The 26,710-nt window shown below is 45.5% G+C and overlaps 2 protein-coding genes across 5 annotated transcripts; both read left to right on the top strand.

Moving 5' to 3' along the window:
- Positions 1-370: 370 nt before the first annotated feature.
- AURKC (aurora kinase C) lies at positions 371-3,994 on the top strand. 2 transcript variants are annotated; one of them, XM_045440372.1, is made up of 7 exons: positions 371-683; positions 765-804; positions 1,015-1,206; positions 1,556-1,694; positions 2,638-2,786; positions 3,353-3,527; positions 3,701-3,994. In XM_045440372.1, the coding sequence occupies exons 1-7, from the start codon at positions 620-622 to the stop codon at positions 3,869-3,871; spliced, it is 930 nt and encodes a 309-aa protein (XP_045296328.1). In that variant the 5' UTR covers positions 371-619; the 3' UTR covers positions 3,872-3,994. The 2 variants fall into 2 exon arrangements, with proteins under 2 accessions (XP_045296328.1, XP_045296329.1); XM_045440373.1 differs by having other exon boundaries at positions 372-683; positions 768-804.
- Positions 3,995-7,109: 3,115 nt separating this feature from the next.
- LOC123577879 (zinc finger protein 805) lies at positions 7,110-26,371 on the top strand. 3 transcript variants are annotated; one of them, XM_045440243.1, is made up of 4 exons: positions 7,110-7,774; positions 9,662-9,788; positions 14,618-14,713; positions 23,150-26,371. In XM_045440243.1, the coding sequence occupies exons 1-4, from the start codon at positions 7,742-7,744 to the stop codon at positions 24,766-24,768; spliced, it is 1,875 nt and encodes a 624-aa protein (XP_045296199.1). In that variant the 5' UTR covers positions 7,110-7,741; the 3' UTR covers positions 24,769-26,371. The 3 variants fall into 3 exon arrangements, with proteins under 3 accessions (XP_045296199.1, XP_045296200.1, XP_045296197.1); XM_045440244.1 differs by lacking the exon at positions 7,110-7,774 and adding an exon at positions 8,905-9,029; XM_045440241.1 differs by lacking the exon at positions 7,110-7,774 and adding an exon at positions 9,301-9,338.
- Positions 26,372-26,710: the final 339 nt, after the last annotated feature.

Raw genomic sequence — 26,710 nt, 5'->3', positions numbered from 1 at the left:
CGGTTTGGTGCGCAAACCGGTTTGGTGCGTAGCTTGGGAGTTTGCCGACCTTAGAGCCACCCCCACCCCCGGCAGCTTCCTGTGGTTGGTGTCTCATCATTCACAAGCACACGGTGTCAGTTCATTAATGCATTCGCGCACTCTCGGAGACTCAGGCAGGAATTGGTTCACCGAGACCCTTTGCTTCGCCTCCCATTCCCCCAGGTTCCCCCAGCTCACGGGGGCCCCCCGAGTCTGCCCCGCCGCAGCGCCCGGGTCTCCGCGCCCTGCCACCTCATTGGCTCAGCGTGGGCGGAAGCTCCCACTTCTGTCTTTTCTATTGGACACGCTGCCTGCGCGCCCAGAAGATCCAACCAATGGGAGCCGGTCAGGAACTGTGGCTCAGCCAACGAGGGGGCGCAGACATAAAGGCCCCAGCGCTGGCTTCCCGGGAGTTCCTTGATCTCCGGGGGTGCAGCTCCGCGCGCGGCGCTGAGGGTTCGTGGGGGGCCGTCGGCGTCCGAGGCGCCTCAGCCTGGTTGTTGCCTACCCTCACCCCTTTTGAGGACAGTTCCAAAGGGCTCGGGAAGGCGTCCTGTCGCCGCCGTGCCGTCTCCTGGGGAGCCACCCAAACGCTGCGATGCAGTCGGGCAGCGTGCAGCCCGCAGACGAAGAAGAGGAGCAGACCCGAGACCAGGGAACAGGTGGAGAAGGACTGGCGTCAGTTGCTGGGGGCGGGGGTGGGGTGCAAGAAGCGCGTGTTGACCTCTGCCTGTCTGTCTAAGAAGCTGCAGCAGGCCTCGTGGAGCTCGGCATGCCCCCCGTGTGAGTGTCTCTGGAAGGAAGCGGAGCGGGACGAGAAATGAAGACCAGCTGCACGTGGGAAGTGTTGGCTCGTGGGCCAACCAAACAGCCCGGCTGCGCCCTTGACCAGGGGAAGGGGCACGGGGGCGGGAGGCGAGAGGTGAGGGAGGTTCGAGTCCGTCACTGCCCGCCATCTTCTTCCCCAAACTGAGGCTCTGTTCTAACTTTCAGGAGGCGCCTCACGATTGAGGACTTTGAAATCGGGCGTCCTCTGGGCAAGGGAAAATTTGGGAACGTGTACCTGGCTCGGCTCAAGGAAAGCCATTTCCTTGTGGCCCTGAAAGTCATCTTCAAGTCCCAGATAGAAAAGGAAGGACTGGAGCACCAGCTGCGCCGGGAAATTGAGATCCAGGCGCATCTACAGTAAGGACGGGCTGCAGGAGCATCCCGCGCCAGCTTCTTCCTCTTCATCTGTTTCCTCTTCCATCCCTGGCATCTGAACCCAGCACTCCCCCCAAATGACCCTCCAGCAGGCCACCTTGAGTCCACCTTGAAGACTTTTTCTGCAGTTCACTCCACTTACACCGTGTAAACCTCCTCCCTGTTTCAGACCCCCCAATCCTGATGCCTCCTCTTGCTCTCCCCTCACACACTCCAGTATCAGACCATTATTCTGGTCCCAGCGCAATTTGTCCTTTGTCCCACCGATCACTTTTAGTAGCATTGGGAGTTGGGTCTCATGAGTCTGACCCTTCCTCCGTCTTTTCTCCAGGCACCCCAATATCCTACGCCTATACAACTACTTCCATGATGCACGCCGGGTGTACCTGATTCTGGAATATGCTCCAAGGGGTGAGCTCTACAAGAAGCTGCAAAAGAGCACCACTTTGGATGAACAGCACACAGCCACGGTGAGGTGGGAGGGCTGGCGGCTTTGGGCCTGTGAGTTTACTCTGGGCTGGTGGGGATCACTGCTTGTGGCTATCATTAGTGTCCAGCTTCTTTTTTCTTTATTTCTGAATTCTGTTACCTTTTATGTAGTGACACATACATCCTATAACTTCACGTGTTGATACCCTAGTTACCCAGAATATTAATAATTAGTGTGTATGAATTTGGATTCTTTGGTTGTAAGCAACAGAATCTCCACTACCTTATGTGAAGAAGCATGTTGAAAGCCTATGAGTAGAACTGGCTTAGAAATAGAAAGCAAGAGATTCTACAGAGCCTCAGATGGGGAATCAGAGCCTCAGTTATCCCAGCAGGAAGGGCTGGGTCATCTTGCTGTCAGAATGAGTGATCTTCCAATTTTCCTCCTATTTTTGAATCATTTCTTCAGGACTCCAGTCCTGTGGGCGATCCTCTGATTGGCTCAGCATGGGCCCTGGTCCAGCTCCTTGCTGTGCTAGGGCAAAAGAGAGGCTCCGTCCACTTTAGCATCCCTCCTTTAAGACCACATAAAATGGGGAGAGGCATTCCTCCCCCACCAGTAATTAATTGTGCCATTAAGGAAGTAATGGGGTTGGTAACTAGGACATAAAAGATTCCACTACAGGGGCGCCTGGGTAGCTCAGTCAGTTAAGGGTCCTACTCTTGGTTTCCGCTCAGATCATGATCTCTCCGTTTGTGAGTTGGAGCCCTGCATCAGGCTCTGCACTGACAGTACAGAGCCTGCTTGGGATTCTCTCCTTTTTCTCTGCCCCTCTCCTGCTTGTGTGCTGTCTCTTTCAAATTAAAAAAAAAAAAAAAAAAAAAAGATTCCACTACAATGATAAAAATGTATGAGGAGTATTTTATCTCACATGGAAAACTGGCTGGCTTCATTTCCAGACTGCTTTTTCTCTGCTCACTCAGATAATGGAGGAATTAGCAGATGCTCTGACATACTGCCATGAGAAAAAGGTGATTCACAGGGATATCAAGCCGGAGAATCTGCTGCTGGGGTTCAGGGGTGAGGTGAAGATTGCAGACTTTGGCTGGTCTGTGCACACCCCATCTCTGAGGTAGGTCACGTGGTGGTGGCATGGGCCCTGGGTGCCAGTAAGGAATGATCCAATTTAACCCATTGCACGTGTAAGACTGGGATAAAACCCCGGGTTTGTATTTGAGCACTGTCTTTTTTCATATGTATATATTTAATGTGCATCTGTAGATGGAAAGAATGGCTGAACCACATCTTTTATCTTTTGATCTCTGTTAACATATAACTTTCCCCAGTAAGTTTCCATGTAAATAAGAATCATTGCTCCATAATTCCGGAAATTTTACTTGGTCTCTGTTGACGCACCTTCAGTTGGTTCCAAATCTCTATTGATGCCCAGAATATTATGAAAACATCCTGGATCGTGAGCTAAATGTATAAGTAATTCCAAAGTATGGAATTGGTGGGTCCCAGGACTTGCCTTCCCTAAACCTCGATCCTTATTAAAACTTGGTGTTCCCAGACTTCCAGGCTTGGGAGGGGACTGCTCAGGCCTTTCTAGCATCTCTCATCTCACTGGAATCTAGAAAAGGAGGGTTGCCCTGTGTGGGGCCTCTACACAGGCCTCCCTTCTCTGCTGTCCTCTAGGAGAAAGACCATGTGTGGGACTCTGGACTACTTGCCCCCAGAAATGATAGAAAGGAGAACATATAATGAGACGGTTGATCTGTGGTGCATTGGAGTGCTCTGCTATGAGCTGCTGGTGGGAAATCCACCCTTTGAGAGCCATTCCCATAATGAGACGTACAGACGTATCCTCAAGGTGGGATGGTCACATTCTGGGAATTCGTGGGGGCGGGGTGCTACAGAGCCTGGGCTGCACATAAAGGTTGTCGAATAAGATCCAGAAGAGTGCCTGGAAGGGACTCAAGGAACATAAAACATGGAGCGCAGAAATTAACCATCCTTTTCTTTTTTCTTGTCTGGCCTCATCAGGTGGACATCAGGTTTCCTCCGTCAATACCTTTGGGGGCCCGGGACTTGATCTCCAAGCTTCTCAGATACCAGCCTTCGGAGCGGCTGCCTTTGTCACAGATCCTGGAGCACCCCTGGGTCCGGGCCCACTCTCGGAGGGTGCTGCCTCCATCTGTTCAGATGGATTCTTGAGCCCTGTCCGCACCTGTTTCATTGCATTTGTCCAGGGAGCTCTCCTGGCTCTACTAACTTGTCTGTCTTTTGTTTCTTCTAAGATGCAAGATACTAATGAATAAAAGCTGAGTCATTTTTTTTTTACCAGGTCTTTATGGTTCTGTGAGTTGGTGTCTGATGGGGTAGAATCTTTATTTCTTGTAGAAACTCTTTCCCATGAGAGCGTCCCAAGATGATGTCCCTCCGGGTCCCCGGGGTGGTGACTCAACCACTCACCGTCAAAACTAGTTCCTATTTTCATTCAGATAACCGCCTTGGTGCATACCCTATCCCCCATCACAGTTGCTTCTAGACTCAATTTACTATTTCCCATCTTCTCAGGAGCATGGATCTATAAAACAGTACACAGGTCAACCCAGAGGTCCACCGTCTTTATACTGACACGAGCATGCTACCGTCTGATAACATGTCTCACTGAACATCAACTGCCGCTCAATTCTCAAATGGATTCACCAGTATCTCTGTGATGTGTCATATTCTGATTGCATCAACTAAATCACCCCTAATAATAGACGGACCGTCACCTCTTCTGAAATCACATCCTCCACTTGGAGCAATTTAGGGCTCTTCCAACCTTCCCCTGTATCCTTCTGTCCCACTGTCATGTGTCAGCCACTCCCTCTATCCACAATAAGCTGACTGACCCAGAATAAACATCTAGACACAGCTGGGAGCTCAAAACATGGTTTTTGCTCATTTTTGCAGGCATCGCTTTCCCCGCTGCGTCACCTGACTTACAAACACTACGTATGGAGCTTGCCTCGTTCATGTTACTCCCTTCACCGTATTCTAGGCAGTCTCCTCATGTGAAATGTCCCGCACGTGTAGGACCACGGCTCCATGTGTGACCAGACCCATTATACAAGGAACTCGGCTACTCAGACGGACAGCCCGCAACCCCTGCTGCAGATGTATGATTTAAAGGCTCCAAGATACTGGCTTGTGGCTTTTCATCTGCACCTCCAGTGCCCACATCTCTGTGCTTTCTAGCTTTGTCCTATCAGTGCTCTTGAAGTAATACTTCAATTAAACACCTTGAAATTCCTAATAAACTAACTGGTTTGTACATAGGAACCCTGCAATATTACTCGGTTCTGGTGCTAGACAAATTCACATCACCGGGTGCATTTTGGGGGAAGTAGGTAAGATAAGCATAGGAAAGGAAACTAGGGCGTCCACGTTGACTACCCGGGGATATGTGTCTAAATCATGCAAACTCTCTGACATGCTTTGCAGCAGGGATTTCCAATAGCTATATAGCTTTCCCCACCACTGATTCCAGACATTCTGCCTCTCGTGACAAAGAGAATATAAAAATCTTTAATATCTGACTGACATTCTAGCCTCAAATCACTTAATTTAACTGTGTCAACTACATGTGAAGAGAAATACGCTGTTTCCAATTTGGTCAAGTTATTATGGCCAATGATGGATCACACGCTAATTTAGCCATATTTCTCCACAATCTTCTTTTAAATTTTTAAAAAATTTTTTCCTTAGTTTTGGGAGAGCACAAGCGGGGAGGGGCAGCAGGAGAGGACAGAGGATCTGAAGCAGGCTCTGTGCTGACAGGCTGACAGCAGTGAGCCTGATGTGGGGCTTAAACTCAGGAACCATGATATCATGACCTGAGCTGAAGGTGGACACTCAACCAACTGAACCACTCAGGTGCCCCCGCCCTTTTTTTTTTAATATGAATTTTTATTTATTTTGTTTCAGGGAGAGGGAAAGGGGCAGAGGGATCCCAAGCAGTATCCCCTGCTCAGCATGGAGCATGATGTGGGGCTTGATCCCAGGATCCTGAGACCATGATCTGGGCCAAAATCAAGAGTCGATGCTCAACCAGCTGAGCCACCCAAGCACCCTTCCACAACCTTTTATAAAAAACATCTTCCTCTAGAAAATTAACTCCACCTTAATCCTTGATTCCATTAACATCCTGTTACTATGCTTTTCTCCACTTTTAAAATTAAATCTCTCTTTTTCTTTTTAGTTTTTATTTAAAACCCAGTCAACATACCATGTAATATTAGTTTCAGGTGTACAATACAGTGATTCAACACTTCATACAACACCTGGTGCTTATCACAAGTGATCCCTTATTTAACGCCCCCCTCCACCTTCCCTCTGGTAACCATAAGTGTGTTCTCCATAGTTAAGAGTCTGTTTCTTAGTTTTCTTCTCCCTCCACCCCCGCACAATCATTTGTTTTGTTTCATAAATTCCACATATGAGTTAAATCATATGGTATTTGTGTTTTTTTCTGACTGACTTATTTTGCTTAGGATAATACTCTCTAGCTCCATCCGAATTGTTGCAGGTGGCAAGATTTCATTCTTTTTTATGGCTGAGTAATATACCATAAAACTAAATCTTTTGAGGGCATTTTCTGCACACTACATTCCCATTTGCATAACCATATGTATTCTGAACTCATTAGAAACGAGATCTTATTCTCTTACACTCACAGTTATGAGAAGAAAACAAAAGTCACTGATGGTGACTTGTGAGACTTTATGTAATAGAATTCTAAAAAGATTGTGAGGATTCTCAATACGACTGTTGGTTTCTTGTCTGAACCTATTTTTTTTTTTAAAGGTTTATTTATTTTTGAAAGAGAGAGACAGAGATAGAGCGAGGGGAGGGGCAGAGAAAGGCAGACACAGAATCCGAAGCAGGCTCTAGGCTCTGAGCTGTCGGCACAGAGCCCGATGTGGGGCTTGAACTCACGAACCTCGAGATCATGACCTGAGCCGAAGTTGGCCATTTAACCAACAGACCCACCCAGGTGCCCCTTGTCTGCACCTATTTAACGCCGGGTTGTTCAGGGTTCGCCCCTGCCCATTCCTTTCTCCATCTATTCTCAGGCTTCTCTTCAGACTGGAGATAACCCCGTTCGCGAACAACTCCCCAACATGCAGATCCACGCAGGACCCCTAGTCCGGCAATCAGACACAGGATGCAGCGCCCGTGCTCCACCCCGGAGTCCCGACCTCCCCCAGCCTCGCTCACCAGCGGGCGTCAAGGCCTGGCAGCACGTGCAGCTGATGCTGGAATAGAGCCCGCGAGGGGCCGGGCGGTGCGCATGCGCCGCGTGGGAGGGAGGGCTTCCGGCGTCCGTGTCCTGGCGCTCGCTCTCCCTACCGCTCGTGTGCCCAGCTCCCTCCAGGAAGATCGCGAGGAGGTGAGACGCACGGGGAAGTCGCGAGCCCAGCCTAGGGCCTGACCCTAGGCGGACAGGTGACGCGTGCCCCGACCCCAGGCGGACGCTCCCGCCTTCGGAGCCTCGATTTCCCGGGGCATGTGATGGGCATCCATTCTCCTCGGCCCCCCTAGGTTGTGTTCACGGTGAAGAGGCGGGCCTGACAGGGGAATCTGGGCCTAATCAGTGTTTTACCACGAGGAAGACTGGCTCTGGAACGCGTTCTTCTGGGACTCGTTTTTAGAGGAAAAACTACATTACCCAGAAGGCTGTGCACGGGGGTGTCCGCGGCAGTATCGGGGCCACTGAGTGACAGGACAGGGGCATTTCCTGCGGCTCGTTGACATGGGGGCGGGGCTTCCGGCCTCCTGGAGGCATACGTCATTTGTGTGCGACGATTCCGTCCACGCCAGCTGTGGGGAGGGGTCGCTGTTCTGTGGCCGCTTCCAGTGCAGCTCATCCAAAAAGGAGAAGGGGGGTTGCGACTCACCTCCGCGCATTTGAACGGGCCGTGAGCCGCGCGGTGACCGGGGAGTGCGAAAGTCAGCCGAGGTCACCCCTCCCAGGACAGGGAAGAGGTGGCGGTCGGCCGAGCCCGCGGGACCCGTCTCTGTCCACGGGGTCCCATGATGGCGGCGGCGTGGATGGACCCTGCGCAGGTGAGTGGACGATGTTTTGGGCATTGCTGCCTCTCTGCTGCGGAGAGGGCTCCTGGGCAGCTGGAAGTGGAGGGAGAACTCGATTTCTGTTTGCAGCTGTGTTTGTGTAGGACGAGTGGAGAGGGCTTGTCACTCACTTGATCTCCAGCCTTGTAACATGGGAGACAATATACAGAGGGACAAGTGGCAGAACGTACGTAAAAGTAGAACTTTGACCCAAACTTGCAGCCACCTGCCCAGGGAACTAACCCCGTATCCATCGTAAACAACCCAGGAAACCGGCCCGCTCCAAGTCACACTCGCCGGAAGCCAGATTACTAGCTCTAGTGACCATCCAGAAAGCTGAACAATGACTTCTGTAACTGTCGGCCCTAAATGGCCAGGATGTGACTAATAAGTGACGCTCTCTAATTTTTTTCTGCATTTCCAACTTCAGACCGACCAGAAAAACCATATATTTGCCTCTCACCAACCATATATATACGTACGTTATGTGATTGCATGTCGGAAAGTTTTCATAACTCACGCATATATCACCTGGGAATCAATGTGGAGGCCGTAGTTAACCCTTCTGTGCGTGTCTACCTGCCCAACAGGCTCCCAATGATGTGAGTTTATCCAGCACCGGAACCGAGTCATGATGCAGGGTTCCTGTGTGCCAACCAATTAGTTCATTAGGACTTTCCAGATGTTTAATTGAATATTAATTCAAGAGCACTGATAGAGTGGACAAAGCTAGAAAGCACAGAGATGTGGTCTCTGGAGGTGCAGATGGAAAACCATAAGCCAAGGTCTTGGAGCGTTTAAATTACAGACCTACAGCTGTGGGGCTGTCCATCCGAGAGTGGAGTAGCTGTGTTACTTATATTTAATTTGTGGATCTGATCTGGTCACACGCAGAAAGGTGGTCTTGTATGTGTTGAATGTCTCAGAAGACTGTAGAATATGGTGATGGAAGTAACATTAACAAGGCAAACTACATATGCAGTGTTTTTTGTTTCTTTTTTTTTAGATTTATTTATTTTTGAGAGACAGAGCACTAGTGGGGGAGGGACAGAGAGAGAGAGAAAGAGACAGAATCCAAAGCAGGCTCAAGGCTCTGAGCTGTCAGCACAGAGCCCTACGCGGGACTTGAACTCACGAACTGTGAGATCATAACCTGAGCTGAAGTTGGACACTTTAACTGACTGAGCTACCCAGGCGTCCCTCCATATACAGTGTTTTTAAGTCACAAGACCACATTAGTGGAAACAAGGTGAGTTAAGAAGTGGGGACTTGAAAAAAATTTTTTTTAAAAAGGTGGGGCAGTTGGGTGGCTTAGTAGGTTAAGTGTCTGACTCCTGATATCAGATGTGAACTCACAGTCGTGGAATTGAGCCCAGTGTTGGGCTCCTCGCTGAACAGGAAACCAGCTTGGAATTCTCTCTCTCTCTTTGCCACTCCCCCCCTCCCCCGCCCCAATAAATAAACATTAAAAAAAAGAACTGGGTACTTACAGTCACCTTAACGAAGATGTGAAGCCCTCAGCATGGGGCACGCAGCGAGCAGGACCAGTGAGGCTCAGGTACTGCCGTTGTCACCAATGCTGTTATTGTCATTATTCACTCATTCCTCTGACGTCCTGGGGCCCATGGTGTCTGCATCTCCCAGTCCACCCGTCGCTTCCATTGTCTTGTGTGACCTTCCGGTGGCTCCCGTGGAGGAGGCTTCTCCCTTACACTGCTGTGTCCGCCCCCACCTTGAGCCCGGCACGGAGCTTGGCGCTCACGAGGTTCTTGGCGATTCGAGCCTTGATCACTCTGTGCCTTTATCAGGGATGTAGGGATGAGGCCCGATCCCATCCAACACCCCGACACCAACACGCTGCTACCTCTGTTTGACATCCAGGTATCTGTGACCTTCGACGATGTGGCCGTGACTTTTACCCAGGAGGAGTGGGGGCAGCTGGACCCGGCCCAGAGGACCCTGTACCAGGAGGTGATGCTGGAAAACTGTGGACTTCTGGTGTCTCTGGGTAAGTGCTCCCCACTCCACCCTAGGGGGGGACCTGCCACCTCGTTGTCAGAGGACCTTCTGTCTCCAGGCGTGGCCCCCAGGTTTCGCACCTCTGCGTCTTTGCCTGTTTCTGTTGTTTCTCTTCCTTACTCTGCTGCGGGGCTGTGTGGGGTGTCCTTGAGGCAGAAATGGCCACCTGAGCCCGAGCTCCTCTGGACCTCTGACCCCAGTGCCCGGGACAGACTGGTCTCCATCCGAGGTCCTCATTTCACATTCCAGAGGGGGAGCTGACGGGCTGAGCCTGGTTGGCTCAAGTGTCCTCAGCAGGGCCAGCAGGGCAGGGAGTGATGGGAAGTTCTCCGGGAAGGGAGGGAGTCGGGCCCCCCGGAGGCCTTTGCCTTCAGCACCGACAGGTATTGTTGTAAACGAGGTGATCCCAGTGACGGGGCTTCTCTGTGCTCACGTGCCCTCGTGGCTGTCACTTGTTTCCAGGGCCGGGATCGTCTGCCGGGACGAGAGAGGCGGTTAGAGTAGTGCCTCTCGGCGGGTGGCAGTTTTGCCCCCAGGAGCCATTTGGCAACGTCCGCGGGCACTCTGGGTTGTCGCGCCTTGGGTGTGGGTGGAACTGGCCTCTGGTGGTTAGAGTCCGGAGATGCTGGAGACCTCCTTCGATGGACACGACGGGCCCCTCAACAAGAATGGTCCCGCCTGCAGAATCCAGGGTGCCCAGTTGAGAAACGCCAGCTTAGATGTTTCTCTGCTTGAGGTTAGTCACCACGAGGCCATTCGATCTGAGACCCCAGAGCTTAGGGGAAGACGTGCCGATTTTTGGAGAACTGGAGTTAGGTCTCAGTAAGAAGAGGCAAAAACAAAATTAGAGAAGTTTGATACATTAAATATTTTGTAACAAAACGTTTACAAATAGAAAGTGCAGGGGCGCCTGGGTGGCGCAGTCGGTTAAGCGTCCGACTTCAGCCAGGTCACGATCTCGCGGTCCGGGAGTTCGAGCCCCGCGTCGGGCTCTGGGCTGATGGCTCAGAGCCTGGAGCCTGTTTCCGATTCTGTGTCTCCCTCTCTCTCGGCCCCTCCTCCGTTCGTGCTCTGTCTCTCTCTGTCCCAAAAATAAGTAAACGTTGAAAAAAAAAAAATTAAGAAAAAAAAAAAAACAAATAGAAAGTGCCTTTTGGCCCTGCTGAGCTCTTCTCTCCCCTTCCGTGCTCTCCCTGAGCTCCCCCTGCTCTGGCTGTGCGGGGCGTCTGGTGGTTTCCTGCGCACACACCTGGCTCGGGCCTCAACTTGCTGTTGTGTCTGCCTGGTGAGTGTTCGTGGACATTTCAGCTTCTCAGACGGTGACCCTTCTGTGCGCGGTCCCCGCCTCCTCGCCAGCAGTGTCCTGACCACCAGATCTTATGCAGGGCCCTCCCCCATCCCTGTCGCTTTCTCTCATCATCCCGGTTATGGCCTTCTAGGTTAGCGGTCTCAAGCAGGGACGATGTCGTCCCCGAGGGACACTGGGCAGTGTTTGTAGACATTTTGGTTGTCGCCCTGGGATGGGGCTGAGACAGGCACCTGGTGGGTGGAGACCTGGAGTGCTGCCAAACATTCTTGTAACGCACAGGACAGTTTCCTCCCTGTCTTCCCTGCAAAGAAGTGTCTTGACCTGGGGTGCCTGGGTGGCTCAGTTGATTAAGTAGCCAACTCTTGTTTCCGGCTCAGGTCATGATCTCGCAGTTCATGAGTTCGAGCCCCACATCGGGCTCTGCACTGACAGCGCAGAGCCTGTTTGGGATTCTCTCTCTCTCTCTCTCTCTCTCTCTCTCTCACTCTCACTCTCCCTCCCTCCCACCCTCCCTCTCTCCCTCCCTCTCTCATGCTCATGCTTTCTCTCTCAAAATAAATAAACTAAAAAAAAAAAAAAAAAGTATCTTGACCTAAATGTCCATTGTATAGAGGTGGAAAAACCATGTGGTTACAGGGTGCATGGACACTTCATCAGCTGACATTGAGGGACACCCTGACATAATCATTTCATGGAATGATTAATGCCTCCTGATTATTGTTGAGGAAAAATCTGGGTTCAGTGCTGAATCTTAATGCCTTACCTGCAATTGTTGCTCATTTCCCTTTTCAACAGAGTGAGCACGCAGCCTCGAGTAGGCAGCATGAGCTCACTGGGAATTAAGATGGTTTTGGTTTCATTGCTGCGTCTTCAGGGTGACCTGCCTTCAAGGCCAGTGACTCCGGTTTCCCACTTACTAGAGTGATACAGATTCCCTTGTTGAAGGAATCTAAGCAAAATAAAAAGTGGGTCACTTTTAGGAAAAGTGAATAATAATAGTCACAGCCTGTTCAGGTCCTTGGAGCGCTGTCCCAGGCACTGTTCCTGCTTCACCCACACAATCTTATGGCATCGCAGTCCTCTGGAAGTCTTGGCCACTACAGTGAGTCCCTCAGACAGCTTAATTTACTCAGTCTGGAACGAACTTCATTTTATGAAGCTGTTCTCTATTTTTTTTTTAATTTCTTAAAATTTACATCCAAATTAGTTAGCATATAGTGCAACAATGATTTCAGGAGTAGATTCCTTAATGCCCCTTACCCATTTAGCCCATCTCCCTTCCCACAACCCCTCCAGTAGCCCTCAGTTTGTTCTCCATATTTATGAGTCTCTTATGTTTTTGCCCCCCTCCTTTTTTTATATTATTTTTGCTTCCTTTCCCTTATGTTCATCTGTTGTGTGTCTTAAAGTCCTCATATGAGTGAAGTCATACGATATTTGTCTTTCTTTGACTAATTTCGCTTAGCATAATACCCTCCAGTTCCATCCACGTAGTTGCAAATGGCAAGATTTCATTCTTTTTGATTGCCAAGTAATACTCCAGTGTGTGTGTGTGTGTGTGTGTGTGTGTGTGTGTGTGTGTGTGTATAACACATCTTCTTTATCCATTCATCCATCGATGGACATTTGGGCTCTTTCCATACTTTGCCTATTGTTGATAGTGCTGCTATAAATATGGGGGTGCATGTGTACCTTTGAAACAGCACACCTGGATCCCGTGGATAAATGCCTAGTAGGGCAATTGCTGGGTCATAGGGTAGTTCTATTTTTAGTTTTTTGAGGCACCGCCATACTGTTTTCCAGCGTGGCTGCACCAGTTCGCATTCTCACCAGCAATGCAAAAGAGATCCTCTTTCTCTGCATCCTCGTCACATCTGTTGTTGCCGGAGTTGTTCATGTTAGTCATTCTGACAGTTGTGAGGTGGTGTCTCATGGTGGTTTTGATTTGTGTTTCCCTGATGATGAGTAATGTTGAGCATTTTTTCATGTGTCGGTTGGCCATCTGGATGTCTTCCTTGGAGAAGTGTCTAGTCATGTCTTTTGCCCATTTCTTCCCTGGATTATTTGTTTTTCGGGTGTTGAGTTTGATAAGTTCTTTATAGATTTTGGATACTAACCCTTTATCTGTTATGTCATTTGCGAATATCTTCTCCCATTCTGTCGGTTGCCCTTTAGTTTTGCTGATTGTTTCCTTCGCTGTGCAGAAACTTTTTATTTTGATGGGGTCCCAGTAGTTGATTTTTGAGCTGTTCTCCATTTTTTGTTGTTGTTGTTGTTGTTTTCTGTAGTAAAAATCCTTTTTGCGTTTAATGTCGATGACAGTGTATGATATTTGATGTTTCTGTAAAGGTCATATGTGATAGTATCACTGCGTAGGATTTTCAGTTTTATTATTTTTGAGTAGTTCATGTAATGTTGAAGTCTAGAGTCCCTGAGTCTGTCCTTCCCTTGGCCCCAGTTCTCTGAGGACGACCTCACCTCCACCCCCATTTGGTCTGGGGCTGCTGGCCACACACAAGGGTGTTGCCGTTTCCTCCTTAGTGTTGTGTTTAGGAGACAAAGGCCCAGAACCAGACCCCTGATGTTCAATCCTAGCTCTGCCCCTTAAAGCTGTGGCTGCAGGCACATTACTGCACCTGGGTGTGCTCGCTGGTAACATGTACATACTTCCCCAGATACTCACGTATGTACTTCCCCGGACTGTAGCAAGGATGAATGGGTAACTTGTGAACAGAGCTCAGAACAATGCCTGGTGTGAGCAGGTGGTGTGCAGGTTAGCAGTTAAGAACCCCTCTGACAGTGTCATATCTCTCGTGATCCTCATCATCCTCACACGGGGACTCAGCACTTCCGGAACGGTGTTGTGTAGCTTTGTGGTAAAACGGCATAGAGAGCGGATATGGCTGGACTTGGGTGTCCGTTTTGGCCCAGCCATTCACCATGATTTGCCACCAAATCCCATGATTTGCCTGAGCGTTAGTTTCTTCATCTACAAAGTGGTGCTGGTTGCAATTTGTACTTGCTGAGAATGCTGTGAGGAAATCCTGAGATAGAATCCTCATATGGTCCGTGGCCTATAGGAAGAACAATACAAAACTTTGCTTAGGATTTAGAAAAAGACCTAGATCAATGAAGAAAAATAGCTTGTTTTGAATAAATAAGTCAATATTTTAAATATGTCAGTTGTTTCAATTACTCCGTAAATTTATTTCAGTTTTGAAATGACATAATGCATTTGAGATGCTTGACACAGCCCCTTATGATTATGTTTATGATTACACTTTATATTTTGACATTTATGATTAAACTCTATATATTGGTTTTTGACTTACTGTGAGGGAAAGAAATCTCCCTGGCAGTATGGCCTGCTTTTGGTTTCTGGGTTTGCATGTTAGCGTTTTGTATGGATGGAAGGAGCTTTATTCTAAGGTCTTCTTTACAGACTAGATTGAGAGGTTTAATTTGTTTTCCCAAAAATCCCAGTGTCTTATTTCTTTCTCCGTGACCAGGGTGTCCCGTCCCCAGACCGGAGCTCATCTGCCAGCTGGAGCGCGGGCAGGAGCCGTGGACGGCGAAGAGAGGCCTCTCCCAGAACACCTGTCCAGGTAGGAGCCAGGATGCGGGCGCGCGGGAGACCCTCCAGGCTGGAGACCAGGAGGGGACCGCGGGCCCTGGTTCCCCGGGAAGCTTCTCGTTCTGGCCTCTCTGGTGGTTCGGAAGCCGGGGAACCCTTTGACCCAGAGTCCGCGTGCCCGGCCAGGGACCCGTAATGTCTCTCCCTCCGTCCACCTGCCAAGTTTCGGTGGCAGGTTGGGGACCGGACACGGCCTCAGAGAGCCGCTCAAGCCTCCCCCCGCCCTCAGTGCCTCTCTCTGGCCGGCGTCCCCAGGTCCTGTGCAGCCGTGTCCCGCCCGGTGCATCTCCCGACTCGGTTCCGTATGCCACCGCCTCCATCAGCCCCGCCCCCACGCTCCCTGCTCACTCCCATCATCTTCCCTGGGGGGGCCGCTGGCCTCCCCACCGCTCTCCACGTCTGCGTGGTGCCTCTGGTCGGCTCGGCTCCAGGTCCTGCCTGCGCTTCCCCACGTGCTCAGACTCTGTTCCAGACGGCTAGCACTTCCCCAGCCACGGACGTGTCCCCTTGTCCCCTTGGCGACCATGGCGTTGACAGTGCATTGCGCCTCCTCCCCTGCTTGAGCCTCGACCCTTCCACACCCACTCGGGCGCTCGAGTCTGCAGCTGCGCCTTCCGTCCAGCAGAGGGGGTCTTGCCCTTGGCCCTGGGGCCGCTTCCTGAACCGGAGTCCAGAGCACCTTTTCAGGGGAATTATTTCCTCCTTCGTTTTGTTTGTTGTGTAACGTAACTTCATCCTTTCTGTACTCCGTGTAAAAATAGACCCAAGCTCCTTACCGTTGAAGAAGGTCAGTAAGTTCCCGGCTCACTTGGCTCCCATCCGCTCCCCGCGCGCTCACGTGCTCACTGCTCACACAGGCGCTGTCCAGAGCCGTCCAGGTCCCCGGAGTCGTCCCCGCAGCGGTCCTCCTGCCTGTGGTTACGGCATCTTTGATGTCTGCTGGAGTGAGGTTGATGGATTCCGGGCTATGCAACTTCCACGTTTTTCCTGGATAATTGCCAGTGTGTTCTAAAGGGCACGCACCAGTTTACACTTCCACCGGGAACGCATGGAAGCTCCTTCCACCCATACCTTGCCCAGGACCCGATTCTCTAAGGCTCCTCAATTTTTGACACTCAGATGAGTGCAAAACTGTGTCTCCCGTGGTCTCCATTTATTTCTCTTTCATTGCGGAGGAACTTTAGCACCCGATCATAGGATTATTGGTCAATCTGTATTTTTTTTGAAATGTCCTTTCATGATAAATACCTATTTTTCTATTAACTTGTTTGCATTTTCTTTTTGATTTGTAGGGATTTTTTGTATATTTCTCATTTTATCCTTTTTTTGTAGTAAAATATCCATAGCGTAAAACTTAACATTTTATCATTTTTAAATATACAGTGGTGGCATTAAGCACGTTCATAATGTGGTGCAACATCACCACCTCTATCTCCAAAGCTCTTCGTTGTGTAAAATTGAAAGTCCTTCCCCATCACACAATAACCGCCCCCAACCTCTCTGCCCTAGCCCCCGGCAACCACAATTTTACTTTCTGTGTCTGATTTTGACTACTGTAGGTACTTCATATCAGTGGAGTGATACAGTGTGTGTGTGTCTTTATGACTGGTTTATTTCACTTAGCGTAACGTCCTCAAATCTCATCCATGTTGTAGCGTGTGTCACAATTTCCTTCCTTTCTAAGGCTCGGTGACATTCCACATCCCACACTTTGCTTATCCATTTATCACTCGTTGGACACTTGGTGGCTTCCATATTTTAGCTATTGTGAATAATTCTGCTGTGACATGGGTGTACAAGTATCTTTGAGAACCTGATTTTAATTCTTTTGGCAGATGTCAAGAAAAATCGCTGGATTGTCTCGTAATTCCACTGTTTAACTTTTGGAGGAGCTACCGTACCGTTTCCACAGAAACTATGTGATTTTACATTTCCACCAACATTGCGCAAGAGTCCCCATGGCTCTACACGCTCCAGTATTTGTTATTTTCTGATGTTTTGATAACCATCCTAATGAAGTCGAGATGATAACTTATTGTAGTTTTGATTTGCATTTCTCTAATGATTAGTGATGTTGAACATCTTTTGTGCTTACTGACCGTGTGTGTATCTTCTTTGGGGAAATGTCTAGTTCAGGTCCTTTGCCCATTTCTGTCCTTGGGATTTTTTTGTTTTTGAGTTTTAGTTCTCTGTATATTCTGGATATTAATCCCTTGTCAGATATATGATATTAATCCCTTATCAGATATATGATGAGCAAATATGTTCTCTCATTCTTTGGGTTATCTTGCTCTGTTGATAATATCTTGATGCAGTTTTTTAATTTTTATGAGCTCGAATTTGTTTCTTCTTTTGTTGCCTACCCCTTTGGTGTCATATCTGAGAAATCATTGCCAAATCTAGTGCCATGGAGGTTTTGCTCTATGTTCTCTAAGAATTTTATAGTTGTAGGTCTCACATTTAAGTCTCTGATCGATTTTGAGTTCATTTTTGTATATGATGTTAGGTAAGGGTTCAATTTCATTCTTTGGCATGTAGATACTTAGTTTTCCAAGCACCGTTTGTTGTAAACAGTGTCTTTTTCTCCATTGAATGGTTTTGACACCCTTAATCAAAAATGATTTGATGATATATACTAGCGTTCGTTACTGGCATCTTGATTCTGTTCCCTTGGTCTATGTCTGTCTTCATGCCAGTACCATACTGTTTTGATTACTGTAGTTTTGTAGTAAGTTTTGAAATCAGGAATTTAGAGTCCTTCAGGTTTGTTCTTTTTCAAGATTGTTTTGGCTATTCAGGGTCCATTCTGATACTATATAGATGTTATGATGGATTTTTCTGTTTCTGCCAAAAATGCCTGGGATTTTGGTAGGGATTGCATTGAATCTGTAGATCCCTTTGGATTATATCAATATCTTTAAAAAAATTTTTTTTTAATATTTGTTTTTGAGAGAGAGAGAGGGAGACAGTGTGAGCAGGGGAGGGGAGAGAGGGAAACACAGAATCTAAAGCAGGCTCCAAGCTCTGAGTTGTCAGCACAGAACCTGACGTGAGGCTCAAACCCACGGACTGTGAGATCATGACCTGAGCCGAGTCAGACACTTATATCCATATCTTAACAATACTAAGACTTCCAGTCCAAGAATATGGTATGCGTTTCCATTTATTTACATCTTTAATTCATTTTAGCAACATTTTGTAGTTTTCATTGTATCTCTTTTACTTTGTCGTTTAGATTAACTCCTAAGTATTTCATTCTTTTTGATGCAGTTGTAAGCAGGCCTTTTTTGTAATTTCGTTTTCAGATAGTTTGTTATTAGTATATAAAAATGCAGCTGATTTTTCTGTGTTGACTTTGTATCCTGCTACTTTGGTGAGCTCATTCTCACAGTTACTGTGTGCGGCATCTTTATAGTTTTCTACATATGAGATCATATTATTTGCAAACAAAGATAATTTTGCTTTTTCCTTTCCAATTTTGCTGCCTTTTATTTCTCTTTCTTGACTAATTCCTCTGCCTAGAACTTCCAGTTACGTTGAATAGAAGTGGTGATAGCGTACATCCTTGCCCTGTTCCTGATCTTAGTAGAGGAAAAGCTTTCAGTCTTTCACCATTGTGTATCATGTTTGCTATGAGTCTTTCATTTATGACTTTCATTGTATTGAGAAAGTTTCCTTGTATTCCTAGTTTGTTGAGTGTTTTTATCATGAAAGGAAGTTGAATTTGTCAAAGGCTTTTCAGCATCGAGATGATTGTTTGGGCTTTTCCCTTCATTATATTAATGTGGTGTATTCACATTTATCAGTTTTCATATGTCAAATTGCTCTTGCATTACAGGAATAAACCCCACTTGGTCATGGTGTGCAGTCCTTTTAATATACTGCAGTTTGTTGATATTTTGTTGAGGAATTTTTGCATCATTGTTCATAAGGGATATTAGTTTGTAGTTTTCTTGTAATGTCTTTGGCTTTGGTGTCAGGGTACTAATGGCCTTAATGAGTTAAGAAGTGTTTCTTTCTCTTTAATATTTTCGAGGAGTTTGAGGATTGCTATTCATTCTTCTTTTAAAATGTTTGGTAGAATTCATCAGGGTAGCCATCAGGGCCAGGGTTTTTCTTTGTTGGTAGATTTTTTTTACTACTAATTCGGCCTCCTTACTAGTTATAGGTTTATTCAGATCTTATGTTTCTTCCTGATTTAGTCTTCATGGCTTTTGTGTTTCTAGGAACTTGTCCATTTCATGTAGGTTAAACAGTTTGTTGATGTACAGTTCATAGTACTCTCTTATAATCTTTTTCAAAAATACTTCTGCAGGGCACCTCAATGGCTCAGTCAGTTAAGCGTCCGACTTTGGCTCAGGTCATGATCTCAAGGTTTGTGGGTTCAAGCTCCACTTTGGGCTCTGTGCTGACAGCTCAGAACCTGGGGCCCACTTCAGATTCTCTATCTCCCTCTCTCTCTGCCCCTCCCATGTTCTCTTTGTGTCTCAAAAATAAATAAACATTAAAAAAAACTAAACATTTCTGCAGAATTGATAGTAATGTCCCCAGTTCCATTTCTGATTTAGTACTCTGAATCTTTTTTTTTTTTTTTCAGTAGCCAAAAGTTTGCCAATTTTGTTATCTTTTCAAAGAACCAACTTTTTGTTTCATGGATTTTCTCTATTTTCCTATTCCCTATATCAGTTCTCTTTAATCTTTACTATTTCCTTCCTTCCCCTAGCTGTGGTTTCAGTTTGTTCTTTTCCTACATCCTTAAGTTGTCTTTAGTTTGATTTGAGATCTCTTTTGTTATTTAGCATTTATAAGCTATCAATTTGTAAGCATTTATGGCTATAAATTTCCCAGTTAATGCTGCTTTCATTGCATCCCATAAGTTTTGATATGTTAAATTTTCATTTTCAGTAGAAATGAATCATAGTTTATGTGTTATCTTTTTAAACCTATTGAGACTTAATTTGTGGCCTAACATGGTCTGTCCTGGAAAATGTTGCATGTACACTTGAGAAGAATGTGTATGCTATTGTTGTGGGGTAGAATATTCTGTATATGTCTGTTAGCTCTAGTTAGCTTATTATGTTAAGTCCTCTATTTCCTTACTTCTAGTTTGTCTGGTTGTGCTATCCATTATTGAGAATGGGGTATTGAAGTTTCCATGTATTACCGTAGGATTGTCTCTTTCTTCCTTCATTGTGTTGCTTTTTGCTTCATACGTTTTGATGGTTTGACATTAAGTATATGTCTACAATTGTTATAGCTTCTTGCTATATTATACTTTTTATTAAAATATAATGTCCTTTATTGTCTTTTGTAATCTTTTCTGATTTAAAGTCTATTTTGTTTGATAATAACATAGCCACTTCTGCTTGCTTTTGGTTTGTATTTCCATGTAATATCGTTTTCCGTTCTTTCACTTTTAATCTATTTGTGTCTTTAGATCTAAAGTAAGTCTCTTGTAGACACATGTACTTGGATCACGTGTTTTATCAATTCTGCCAATCTCTGTTTTTTATTATTATTTAAAAACTTTTTTAAATGTTTAATTTTTTTCAGAGAGTGCATGAGTGCGGAAGGGGTAGAGTGGGGGGGGACAGAGGATCTGAAGCAAACTCTGCCCTGACAGCAGCGAGCCTGATGTGGGGCACAGACTCACAAACCGTGAGATCGTGACCTGAGTTGAAGTTGGACACTCAACTGACTGAGCCACCCAGGCACCCCCAATCTCTGTTTTTTAATTGGAGAGTTTAATGCGTTTACATTTAAAGTAATTACTAATACAGAGAGGCTTCTGTCATTTTGATATTGGCTTTTTATATGCATTATAGATTTTTTTTGTTTCTCATTACTGTCTTCTCTTGTGTTCAGTTGACTTTCTGTAGTGAAATGTTTAAATTCCTTTCTCATTTCCTTTGTGTATATTATCCCTAGCTGATTATTTGTGGTTTCCATGAGGATTACATTTAATATCTTAAATTTATAACACTAATTTGATTTTATATCAGGAGAAGTTCTCCTTTACAGTTCTGTTCTCACCTCTTTTAGTTGGTCATGTTACCACATTACGTCTTTATATATTGTATGCCCTCAATCTTAATAACTCTTTTAAACCCATTAGTCTCTTGAATTATGTAGGAAACTAAATGTGGAGTTATAAACTGAAGTTATAGTAACACTACCTTTTAGATTAATACAGTTTTTTTTAAACTAGTCTCCTAAATCATGTAAAAAACAAAAAGTGTAGTTATAAACCCTTGTTAAAATAATAGTAGCTTTTATAATTGTTCATATATTTACCTTTATTGAGATCTTTATTTTTTAATATGGCTTTGAATTGCTGTCTAGTGTCCTTTCATTTCTTTCTTTCTTTTTTTTTTTTTTTAAACGTTTATTTATTTTTGAGACAGGGAGAGACAGCATGAACAGGGGAGGGTCAGAGAGAGAGGGAGACACACAGAATTTGAAACAGGCTCCAGGCTCAGAGCTGTCAGCACAGAGCCTGATGCGGGGCTTGAACTCACAGACCGAGAGATCATGACCTGAGCTGAAGTCATATGCTTAACCGACTGAGCCACCCAGGCGCCCCGTAGTGTCCTTTCATTTCACCCTGCAGGATTTCCTTGAGAATTTCTTGCAAGACAGATCTAGTGATAACAGACTTCCTCAGATTTTATATATGGGAATGACTTAATTTCTTTCATCACTGTTAAAAGAGTTTTGCCAGGGGGCGCCTGGGTGGCGCAGTCAGTTAAGCGTCGGACTTCAGCCAGGTCACGATCTCGCGGTCCGTGAGTTCGAGCCCCGTGTCGGGCTCTGGGCTGATGGCTCAGAGCCTGGAGCCTGTTTCCGATTCTGTGTCTCCCTCTCTCTCTGCCCCTCCCCCGTTCATGCTCTGTCTCTCTCTGTCCCAAAATAAATAAACGTTGAAAAAAAAAATTAAAAAAAAAAAAAGAGTTTTGCCAGATATATGATTTTTTTTTTAAGTTCATTTATTCATTTCGAGAGAGAGGGAGAGCAGGGAAAGGTCAGAGGGAGAGAAGGAGAATGAGCATTCCCAAGTAGGCTTCATGAGATCATGACCTGAGCTGAAATCAAGAGTCGGTTGCTTAACTGACTGAGCCATACAGGTGCCCCTGGATATAGGATTTTCGGTTGACAGATTTTTTTCTGTTTTCTGGCCTCCCGAGTTTCTGATGAGAACTCTGCTGATAATCTTATTGAGAATTTCTTGTATGTGACAAGTTTCTTCAAGCTTGCTATCAAGATACTCTGTCTTTGGCTTTCACAAGTTTGATTGTTTTATTGGTGTGAGTCTATTTTAGTTCATTTTTCTTGGAGTGCATTGATCTTTTTGGATATTTAAATTGATGTCTTTCATCAAATTTGGGACATTTTCAGCCATTTATTCAAATATTTTCTTTCACTATTTACTGGGAATCCCACAGTGAGTGTATTGGTTCCCTTAGTGGTTTATCACAGTTCCATTAGGGTATTTTCACTTTTCTTAAATGTTTTTCTTTTTTATTTCTGTGTTTGGACATAATTTCCATTGTCCTATATGCTGATTCTTTCTTCATCCTACTGTAATCTTCCTTTGAATCCCGGTAGTGAAGTTTTCATTTCAGTTATTGTATGTTTTGGTTTCTATTTAGGTTTCTTGCTCTTTGCTGATACTTCCATTTTGTTTATATATGGTTTTCTTGACTTTCTCTATATCTTACTTTAGCTCTTTGAGCTTCTTTAACATAGTTGTTGTAAATCATGTCCAGTACATCTGCATCAGGTGTATTTTAGGACCAGTTTGGGGAGGGGTTCCAAACATGAGCTACTATGTCCTCGGGGACTTGTTACCCTTCTGGCATTGATGTAGAGCAATACATGCATGAAGTATTGGCAGCCTAGGAATTTCACTTGGCTTGAGGGTCCAGAGTTTTATTCACTGCCATTACATAAACATAATTGATTGGATCATTTCCTACCTGACTCCTGCCCCTCCCCATCTCTTTCCAGAGGCCTAGCTGCTATCTTCTAGCCCAAAACACAAATCCTCTAATTACATGGTTGGACTTTTCTCGTGTGGTCAAGCATTGCCCTGAATCATCTCTTAAGCGAACTATCTGAGGTCCTATATAAGTTATCCATTTGCATAAATATCCAATCTGGAATTGACTGTGTCTCCCCTCCAGCACTTTGTCTTCTAATCCAGCCATTCCCCTGGGTCTCTCTCCCTTTCATGGTGTCAACAGTCCGAGGACCAGGAAAGAAATTGTTATCCTGGGATTCAGAGGTGGCAAGACACAGAGACACTATTTTCATCTTCATTTTTTTTCTGTTCATTTCACTGAAATGCTTGTTTTTCTCCTATGTTGGCATTACCAACAGACCTATTTGTGTATTGGATTTCTTTCAGGTGACAAAGGAAAACCCAAGGCCACAGTATCTGCCATTGGTGAGCCAGCCCTGTCTGAGGGCGCCCCCGTCCAGGAACAACTAATACAAGGAATTGCAGGAGACTCCCAGAAGCGCCAAACCAAGGATCAGGATGGGTCATTGGAAATGCAAGAAGGACATTTGAGACCAGAGATAGATCCCCAGAAGGAGAAACTCCCTGGGAAATCAAGCTCTGAAGATGGCACCATAGGGACAGCTGATAATGTGTGTTCAAGAATTGTACAGGAGCCAGTCCCTCTGCGAGGTGCTGTCCATGACCATGACTCGTGTGGATCAGGTAAAGATCCCATGATTCAAGAAGAAGAAAATATCTTTAAATGCAACGAATGTGGGAAAATTTTTAACAAGAAACGCCTCCTTGCTCGACACGAGAGAATTCACTCTGGAGTGAAGCCCTATGAATGCACTGAGTGTGGGAAAACCTTTAGTAAAAGCACTTACCTCCTCCAGCACCACATGGTCCACACCGGGGAGAAACCCTATAAGTGCATGGAGTGCGGGAAGGCCTTCAACCGCAAGTCACACCTTACACAGCACCAGCGGATTCACAGCGGGGAGAAGCCTTATAAGTGCAACGAGTGTGGAAAGGCCTTCACCCACCGCTCCACTTTTGTCTTGCATAACAGGAGCCACACTGGAGAGAAACCCTTTGTGTGCAAAGAGTGTGGAAAAGCCTTCCGAGATAGGCCAGGTTTCATACGTCACTACATAATCCACAGTGGTGAGAATCCCTACGAATGCTTCGAGTGTGGCAAGGTCTTCAAACACAGGTCCTACCTCATGTGGCACCAGCAGACTCACACTGGGGAGAAGCCCTACGAGTGCAGCGAGTGCGGGAAGGCCTTCTGTGAGAGCGCGGCCCTCATTCACCACTACGTCATCCACACGGGGGAGAAGCCCTTCGAGTGCCTGGAGTGCGGGAAGGCCTTCAACCACAGGTCCTACCTCAAGAGGCACCAGAGGATCCACACCGGGGAGAAGCCCTATGTGTGCACGGAGTGTGGAAAGGCCTTCACCCACTGCTCCACTTTCATCTTGCACAAAAGGGCCCACACTGGAGAAAAACCTTTTGAGTGCAAAGAATGTGGGAAAGCCTTTAGCAATCGTGCAGACCTCATCCGACACTTCAGCATCCACACCGGGGAGAAGCCCTACGAGTGCATGGAGTGCGGGAAGGCCTTCAACCGCCGCTCGGGGCTCACGAGGCACCAGCGGATTCACAGTGGAGAGAAACCCTATGAATGTGTCGAGTGTGGGAAAACCTTCTGCTGGAGCACAAACCTTATTCGACACTCCATCATCCACACCGGGGAGAAGCCCTATGAATGCAGCGAGTGTGGAAAGGCCTTCAGTCGTAGCTCCTCCCTCACTCAGCATCAGAGGATTCATACCGGGAGACACCCCGTCAGGGGCAGCGCAGCAGAAGTGGGGAGACCCTTCACGAGCGGGCAGTCCTCGGTCAACCTCCAAGAGCTCCTGTTGGGGAAAGACTTTTTGAATGTAGCCACTGAGGAAACCTCTTACTCAGAATCTGATCATTCATACCAAAGAGAAACCCCTCAGTTTTCTTCCCTGTGAGAAACCCTTCTGTTGCAGGATATCTGCTGTCATCTAATGAGTCATACTGGAAATTCATCCAGCCTAGAGCCTTATTCTACAACTGAGAACTCGTCCAGGGAGAGACCCAGCGGTTATATGCATGTAGGAAACCCTTCAGCTGTATCTTTTCCTTAATTTACACTGCAGTGTTATCTCAGGAATTTTTTTTTCCTTTTTCTTTTTTTTAAGGAGACTTAGACAATGAACTGCAAACACATTTTCTTTCAGACTTCCTTGCCAAGCCTTTGGCACTTTGTCATGGATTCCTTAGTTTACTTGGCAGGAGGAGGGTTTTGTTGAGAGGGAAAGGACTTAGACTTTTTATATGTCTTGTATATACATTCATTGCTGTTCAGTGTCAAGAGAATTAGTTGAGGGCAGGTTTGGAAACTTTCATGAATGTCTTCTCTGTTCTAAAACATTGTCTCTGTTCATAAGGAGCTTAATTTTTGTGAGAAATGTAATGGCTAAAGCCATCAAACACTTTTATATTTGAGGAGATAAGAATACACCTATGAATGGGCAGATTTTATTTTACCAGTTAAGACTGTTTAAGGCTTTGATTTTTAAAAAACAAACATTTTCTTCATGTGGCTTTAAGGAGCTGATACTCAGACATTTTCTTGGTCCTGTACTATTAGTTTACTTGATTGCTGTAATTAGGTGGTAAATATTTTAGTTGCATAAAATGATCTCTCTTTATTCTTCTTATTTAAAACTGATTTAGCACTCTCATTACTCTGAATTTTCACATAAAGTTTTGGAGAAGCTTGTCTATTTATGAAAAAAAGTATCAAATTTTGATAGAAATTGAGTTAAATTGTCAGATTAGTTTGTTAAGAATTGTCTTCTTTATGGTGTTGTATCTTCCAGTTTATGAACATGGTATGTCTGTACACTTATTTAAGTATTGCTTGATTTATTTCATCACTGTTTTATAAATTTCAATAATAGGTCCTGAATGATTTTTATAAAGATTATATCTAGGTGGTCTTTTTTCTTTATGATAAATGGATTGATTTTTAACTTGAAGTTTCCACCCAAGTTTTGGTAGTATACAGAATTGTAATTAATTTTTAGATGTCAGTTTGGTATCCTACAATCTTTCTGAACTGTAGGCATTTATTTGTTCTGATAGACTGCTTGGGTTTTTTTACCTAGAAATACCATCTGCAAATAGAGGTAGTTTTATTTCTTCCTAACCATCTGTCTACTTCATTTTCTTTTCCTGGACTAGCTAGGGTTTCCAATACAATGTTGAATACTAGTAGTAAGAAAGGCTATCCTTGTCTGGTTTCTGATATTAGGGGGGAAACATTCAGTATTTTGTCAAGTATGATGTTAGTATAAGGTTTTCTTCATAGAAGTTTCTTAATCAAGTTTAGAAATTTTCCCGTATTCCTAATTTGCTGTGGGGTTTTTTTGTTGTTGTTATTGTGAATGGTGTTGAATTTTGTCATACGCTTTTTCTCTGCCAATTGATACAATCATATGTTTTTTTCTTCAGCTTGTTGATATGATGTATTACATTGATTTGAGTTTTGAATGTTGAAGCAGCTTTGTATTCTTGAAACAAGTCCTACTTGATTGTAGAGTGTAATTATTTTTATATATTGTATTGCAGTATTCAATATGCTAGTATGTTGAGAAAGTTTTCCTCTAATTTCATGAGTGATAATGATATGTAGTTTTCTTTCTTTTGTTCATTTTTGTTTCTTTGGTTTTTGTCTATGTTTGGTACTGTCATTGGTTTTGGTGTCTAGATGATAGTGGCTTCCCAGTATGTATTGGGAGTGTTCTTTCTTCTGTTATGTGGAAGATAGTGCATAGAATTGGTTTTATTTCTTCCTTTAATGTTTAGTAGCATTCTCCAGTGAACCATTTACGCCTGGAGATTTTTCTTTTGGATGCTTTTTAATTA

Source organism: Leopardus geoffroyi, chromosome E2, assembly GCF_018350155.1.
Source record: "Leopardus geoffroyi isolate Oge1 chromosome E2, O.geoffroyi_Oge1_pat1.0, whole genome shotgun sequence".
NCBI lineage: Eukaryota > Metazoa > Chordata > Mammalia > Carnivora > Felidae > Leopardus > Leopardus geoffroyi.
Note: the sequence above shows the minus strand (reverse complement) of the source record. Positions and strands in the feature narration are given on the sequence as shown.